Source organism: Herpailurus yagouaroundi, unplaced genomic scaffold, assembly GCF_014898765.1.
Source record: "Herpailurus yagouaroundi ecotype Mexico unplaced genomic scaffold, PumYag 77, whole genome shotgun sequence".
Classification (NCBI taxonomy): domain Eukaryota; kingdom Metazoa; phylum Chordata; class Mammalia; order Carnivora; family Felidae; genus Herpailurus; species Herpailurus yagouaroundi.
Window position 1 is genome coordinate 73,564,422 of NW_024412388.1, and position 7,565 is coordinate 73,571,986.

General features: G+C 39.5%; 1 protein-coding gene across 1 annotated transcript in view; it reads left to right on the forward strand.

The window, feature by feature from the left end:
• The first annotated feature begins 1,123 nt into the window (after positions 1-1,123).
• CLCA1 (chloride channel accessory 1) overlaps positions 1,124-7,565 on the forward strand; it is a 31,466-nt gene continuing 25,024 nt past the window's right edge. The window contains exons 1-3 of the mRNA XM_040470863.1: positions 1,124-1,426; positions 6,427-6,567; positions 6,733-6,880. Of these exons, the coding sequence (XP_040326797.1) occupies positions 1,220-1,426; positions 6,427-6,567; positions 6,733-6,880 (496 nt within the window). The 5' untranslated portion in view covers positions 1,124-1,219. The remainder of the gene's footprint in view (positions 1,427-6,426; positions 6,568-6,732; positions 6,881-7,565) is intronic.

The following is a 7,565-nucleotide window of genomic DNA, read 5'->3' on the forward strand; positions in this document are numbered from 1 at the left end:
TAGGCTTTGTTTTTTAGGGAACCCAGGAAAAACATATGTAGCTGGGGGTGTGAGATGTTTTAGAATCAAAAATTTTGATGTATGATAAACGCATACATTTTTTCAATACACATTAAATAAATTATTTTTGCACCGAAGCATATTTAGATCATCTGGACAACCACTTTATAATCAGATATTCCCACTACTTCAGTGCTTTACTTTCAATTGCTTAAAGACATGTACTTGAGCAATAAATTGTATTTATTAGCTGTAAGTACTAACCTAACTTTTATGAGCCAATGTCAAAGAAAGGGGATAAAAAAGGTGAAATTGATGCTTATCACAAATGAAGTCTTGGGATGAAGGGATATTTCAAGTAATTTGAATACAGTAAATTGGTAGACCAACTTGAGTTTCCATCTGAGGTTTGACAAATTTAAAAGAGTTTATGAAGTAGGTGGCAGTCCATAATTCATATTAAGAGAAATTTAGTTTCAATAAAATAATTTAATGTTGTTAATTTGAATTATATTGACCCATGAGCTGTGGAATAGAAAAATAGAAGTCTGATGAGGGAACTGGAGGGAATTTGCTTTGTACAGTGATACGTAAATTTTATCTTTTCTCTCCATTATAAAATATTCAATAATATCTATGTTGCTTTCTAATTTTTTTTGTTGTTGTTACAAGTGGATTGTATAAGAGAGCATCAAGAGGTGATGAGGTTATGTCAAGATCAATGAGGATTTAAAAAAAAAAAAAAAGACCACCATCATAGATAACTGGGTATATGACTCACACTTAATAGTGCTCACTGAATATGCAGAATAGTCAGGCCTCCATGGGGAGGTGAGGGTTGGAGGGTGGTGTTGGGTGGGTCAGTGTCTCTGGATCAGCAAACATTTGTAATAAGTAAACATCTTTTAATGGCCGAGCTGCTTGTCACCTGTGAATTCCTCCAAGGAACAGGATGTGGGCTCCCCACCCTCATTCCCAGCATCTGGCACAGGTGTAGACAAGGCTAATAATCCTTTCAAAATGAAATATTTGAAAGTACACAGAATTTGAGACTAAGCTATATGTATGGTTCCTTATATTGGAGACAAATGCAATGGTGAAAGAATTTTGGGTCAAAGGGTTAAACACTGTGAAAAACCACCTCTGATAACTTGGAAAAATGTGTGTCTATATATTCATATATATAGAGAGAGAGAGAGGTAAAGAAAGATACCTCTAAATGCAGCATTCTCCAAAGAGAGAAATCAAAGTGCAATGTGCAGCAATGGGGTCATTTAAATGTTCTGTTTTCATCTTGGTCCTTCATCTCCTGGAAGGCGCTGTGAGCAAGTCACTCATTCAGCTGAATAATAATGGTTATGAAGGCATTGTCATTGCAATTGACCCTAATGTTCCAGAAGATGAAACACTCATTCAACAAATAAAGGTAGGTTCAAAATGATAATTATCCATGCTTTAAAAACATTTTTATCCAATTATTTTTATTTTTATTTTTTGATGTTATTTTTGAGAGAGAGGGAGACAGAGCACGAGTGGGGGAGGGGCAGACAGAGAGGGAGACACAGGACCTGAAGCAGCCTCCAGGCTCTGAGTTGTCAGCACAGAGTCCAACACGGGGCCTGAAACCCATGAGCCATGAGATCGCGACCACAGCCAAAATTGGACGCTTAGCTGACTGAGCCACCCAGGTGCCTCTATGCTTTAAAAAAAAATAAGTGTAATATTGTCGTAGAGCAAACATGAGTTCTCTAACTCCAGCTGTGTGACATTGCCACATTATTTTCAGGTCTGAGTATGTTTCTTCAGCTGTAAAATGTAAATAATAACACTAAACTCTTAGGATTCTTGTGACAGATGAGATCATAAATGCAGTGCACATAACTCAGAGTTTGATACATCATTGGTGCCTAATAAATGATGTCTACACTGACTGGATTTTACCATTGGTTTATATCAGATTCTCCTTTTATTCTCCTAATTGTAATCCCCTTCTCTGTGATCCTATTTAATACAGGAGCCCAGGATGCAAATCTCTGACTTAAGAACAATCCTGACCCTTCCAATGAGAGGAAACTATGCATTTTACCAGCTCCAATGCAAGGGACCCTCTCAGGGCTGCTGGGCAGGCTCACCTCACTTGTTACTTCCCCCATGGGGGAAGGAAAAACTAGGGAAGCATCTAAGTGCTATAAGGTGGAGGGATTAGAGAGGTTGCATACAACAGCAAACTTTAAGAAGGAAATGCATTATAAAAGGCAAAAGTGTAGGTCTGTAAAATGGGAATAATAGTAAGCACCTTCCTCATAGGACTTTGTCATGATTAAGTTTAACAATGCATGCATATAAGGGAAGCTGAGTTAAGGGTATATGGGAACTCTGTACAATTTTTTGCATGTCTTCTGTAGTCTAAAATTATCTCAAAAATTTTTTTAAAAACTTCAAAAATGTATGCATAATGCCTGATACATAATAAGAGCTCAGTAAATGTTAGGTATAGCCATCAATCATCAATCCCACTGTTAATCCTTCTAGATCAAAAGAGTTCCTCCCTCTTAACCAAGCCAAAGGGGCTGAAGCTTGTTTCTAGGCAAAGTTCCTAAGTGTGAGTTCAGAAGTTAATAGTGTAAGGACCCCAAAGGTCGTCCCCAAAGTTTCTTTGCTCTGAGCAGAAGCAAGGCCAGAAAGATGGAGTTTGGAAAAAGGGCCATCTCTACCACCAGGAGAAGGTTGGGGTTGGAGAAGTGCAGCAGTTGATGGGGGAGGAGAAGCTTACCTGTTTAAGTGGAAGACTATGAGGTCTACCACCATTGGTGAAAGAGAAATTTACATCTTTTGAAATCCCTCAAATCAGAAACCTTGGGTAGGTTTTTGATTACCTCTAAATTTAGGCATGAGCAAAAATGAAGTAGCCAATTAAAGTAACAGACAAAGTATGGAAGAAAAAATGTGGCTGGCAATGTTTCTGTCTCTTGCTGGATAGTCAGCAGGGCTCAGGAAATACCAGGAGGACACAGATGCCTTATCTTGAATGACAATGGTCATTTGTATTTATATTGTGCTTTAAAGCTTTCAAAGCTCTTTCATCTCACTATCTTAGGGGGATTTTCTTCCTGAGAAATGTACTTCTCACTACAATGATTAAATCTGCTTCCTGGTAGGAGTCCTAAATGAGTTGGGTATTAAGTTGGTGTCTACATCTTCTCTGTAACAGGAACACTTTTAAGGACAATAGTGTACTCTGTGTCCCTGAGTAGTTAATAAAAGTGGGTTCCCCACTATTTGATGTTCCAGATCTGCAGAGTTGAGGGAGCTCACTGTTGGCTTTGCTGCCTTTCCTGGCCATCCCTCACTCTCTGCTTTCTAAGGGGATTCTCTTCCTCAAGCCCTTGTGGGGCAGAAGCTTCTAAGTCAGCTCTTAAATACTGGCTTTAGCAGGACAGTCCCTAACATTTTTTCCATATATAGGACCGGCAGATGGCGCTGCAGCAGTTCTATCTATGGCACCTACATTCTAGTCCGTTTTAGTTGTAGAAACAACAGAACACACATGACAGAGTGAGAGAGACTAAGGGAGAAACTCGCTCTCTGCTTGTGTGAGCGCTCTCTGTCTCTCTCTCTCTCTGTCTCTCTCTCTCTCTGTCTCTCTCTGTCTCTCTCTCTCTCTCTCTCTCTCACACACACACACACACACACACACACACACACACTTATACACACATTAAAGATATTGAATGGGAGCAGTTTGGAGTGTTCTCAATGTGTGGGAGCCCAGGCACGCCCTGACTTGGCACTCCTGGACAGTTTGCCACTCATGAAACCGCTTCGTTCATTCATTCTTTGTTCATCCATCCAACAAATATTCATAGAGCATTTACAAAATGTCAGTACCAGGAATCCACTAGTGAATAGTATACTATCCCTGCCCTTAAGGCATTACCAGCCCATCCTATAAACTGTTACCCTCAACCTTCTCCAAACCTCTTAAGTTTAAATGTCTATTTGGATATGAAGTCGCCTTCTCAAAATCTGGAACAGATGATGAAGCAAAGTTTCCTTATTAATGTTTCTATTAAAACATAGAAGACAAGAAAATTTCATGCTGCTTATTCTTCCTGGAGATAATGAAAATTCACATTTCACAAGTCAAATTGTAATATAATGCTCTAATGTAAGAAGTTTTATATCTACTTTTCAACTTTTTGGTGATCTTGACTTAGTGTTTTTATTTTTCATTTTATTTTTAAAAAAATTTTTAATGCTTATTTATTTTTGAGAGAGACAGAGTATGAATGGGGGAGGGAGCATAGAGAGAGAAGAGACACAGAATCTGAAGCAGGCTCCAGGCTCTGAGCTGTCAGCACAGAGCCTGATGCGGGGCTCGAACTTGTGAACCAGGAGATCATGACCTGAGCCAAAGTCAATGCTCAACCGACTGAGCCACCCAGGTGCCCCCAGTGTTTTTATTTTTTTTAATGAGACAATATTATATTATCCTAGTAATTGTTAAAAATCTGGCTTTGGGGGAAGAAGGAAATGCAAATTACAAGAACTTTAATAAAACTGTCCAGGCAACCATTACTGTCACTATCTGAAGGGAGGGAACCTAAGGCTCATAGAGATAAAATAAATTCCCCAAGTTTATCCTGTTAGGAAGTGGCAGAGTAGGAGTCACTTCTGCATCAACGGGCAAGTACTTCCCCATGTAATGATGACCTGTTTCTGCCCCTTAGGCCATCCCTGCCAGGCACAGGACTCTAGTCATTCTGGTCTGCTTCAGCAAGGACATTCCTCCTGCAATGACCCATTTTTCTCTTAAATTATCAGTTCTTTTCCATTAGTATATACATGTGTTATAATAGTTTCCATTTAAAAAAAAACAACTAAACCAAACAAAACTCCCTTGTCCTGAAGTCCTCTTTCAGCTAATGTTTCATTTCTCCATTCCTCTTTAATCTACAGAAAAACTTCTTGACCTGTTGTCTGTATTCACCGTCTCTGCTTCCTCATCCCCTAGTGTGTTGAACTCACTCATATGGAGCTATCACCTCTGTTCCACTAAAATGGATCACTTAGGTAGCCAAATTCATTGCTCAGTTCTTAGTCCTCATCATACTTGATTGCTCAACAGCATTAGACACCGATGAGGAATCTCTCCTTCCTTAAACACTCTCGCCACTTAAACACAGTGCCTTCTGATTTCCTCCCCATGCACCTGCTGCTCCCTCCGGATCTCCTTTGCTGGCTTCTCCTCACCTCACCCCTAAATGCTGGGGGCCTGAGGGCTCAGTCTTCAGCCCTCTTCTCTCCTCTGTCTATACTTGCTTTTGTACCTTTCAGTGGTTTTCAGTCCTAGTAGACCCAATACCACTTTCTATAATAAATTTCTTATAATACCCTCTCTACCGTCTTGTCATGAAGCAGCTCAGGGAATGTGCAGAGGCATTTATAATTTAACACTACAGCTCTTTTCATTTTAGAGAAATAAAGTCAGGCGTAACTTAAAGAGAAATTAATTACGCCACTTCCTTATATTGAACACTTAGTACTATACTAAAAATAAATACTCTCATATCATTTAGTTAACCCCAAAATTATTACAGGAGCCAGCAGTGCTACAGTTGCATTCATTTTAATTTGAGTTTCTCTCCCAGTACTACTTGGTGTGGGACTTTGAGACCTATACTCTCGAACTGTCAGTTTCTCCCTTAAAGGTTTATTGATTCTCAAAAGATCAAATGAAATGAAACCAATAACTAACATTTCATAATGTTAACACAACGTTAACATTGTTGTGTTCATGTTGCTAAGTAAACATGGTTCTAAGTGCTTCCTTGACTTCATTTGCTCCTCACAACAAATTTATGAGCTAGTCGCTAGAATATTTTCTACTCTACGCGTGGAGAAACTGAGGTTCAGGGGAGCTTGAGGAAATTGCCTGATGTCCTGCCATAAGTGGTGGAACCACAATTAGTGTCTGCCTCTGGAGTCTGCACTGTCAACCATTATACTGAAATACACAGCATGTGGTAAGTACTCAGAAAAGATCAGCTATTATTATTAATAAAAGCTATTTCCACATTTCCCCTTCCCATCTTGATAAATAACTAGTCGGGGCGCCTGGGTGGCGCAGTCGGTTAAGCGTCCGACTTCAGCCAGGTCACGATCTCGCGGTCCGGGAGTTTGAGCCCCGCGTCAGGCTCTGGGCTGATGGCTCAGAGCCTGGAGCCTGCTTCCGATTCTGTGACTCCCTCTCTCTCTGCCCCTCCCCCGTTCATGCTCTGTCTCTCTCTGTCCCAAAAATAAATAAACGTTGATAAATAACTAGTCTTTGGAAATGTGAAATATGGACATAAATTTGAATGATTGACAGTTTTGCCTATTTTCTGTCATAAATGTGCTGGTTATATGTTTTTTCTTTTTTCCCAGGACATGGTGACCCAGGCATCTCCATATCTGTTTGAAGCTACAGAAAGAAGATTCTATTTCAAAAAGGTTGCCATTTTGATTCCTGAAAAATGGAAGACAAAACCTGAGTATGTGAGACCAAAACTCGAGACCTACAAAAATGTGAGAATATCAAGTTTTTTTTCACATTCAATTTCCTTCTCTAATTCAGATTTTTTTTCATCAAAATATTCTAGAATCAAATGAAATTGTTTCAAAATACTCTTGCATGAAAAAGGTCAATTCATTTGCGGAATTTTGTAATAATGACTATTTGTTAAATTTCAGGCTGATGTTCTAGTTGCTGAACCAACTGCTCCAGGTAATGATGAACCCTACACGGAGCAGATGGGCAACTGTGGAGAAAAAGGGGAAAGGATTCATTTCACTCCTGACTTCCTAGCGGGAAAAAAGCTTGCTCAATATGGACCACAAGGTAGGGCTAGAGATAAAATAATCTGGTATATTTCTCACAATTTAATGATTTTATTCTCAAAGTACATCAATAATAGCATTATCTGAGTAAGCATATACAAGCAAAATAAATTATTATAACTTTTTTCACTTAAAATAGAGATTCAGTGCAAATTGGTGCAGCCACTCTGGAAAACAGTGTGGAGGCTCCTCAGAAAATTAAAAATAGATCTACCCTATGACCCAGCAATAGCACGGCTAGGAATTTACCCAAGGGATACAGGAGTACTGATGCATAGGGGCACTTGTACCCCAATGTTTATAGCAGCACTCTCAACAATAGCCAAATTATGGAAAGAGCCTAAATGTCCATCAACTGATGAATGTATAAAGAAATTGTGGTTTATATACACAATGGAGTACTACGTGGCAATGAGAAAAATGAAATATGGCCCTTTGTAGCAACGTGGATGGAACTGGAGAGTGTGATGCTAAGTGAAATAAGCCATACAGAGAAAGACAGATACCATATGTTTTCACTCTTATGTGGGTCCTGAGAAACTTAACAGAAACCCATGGGGGAGGGGAAGGAAAAAAAAAAAAAAAAAGAGGTTAGAGTGGGAGAGAGCCAAAGCATAAGAGACTGTTGAGAACTGAGAACAAACTGAGGGTTGATGGGGGGTGGGAGGGAGGAGAGGGTGGGTGAT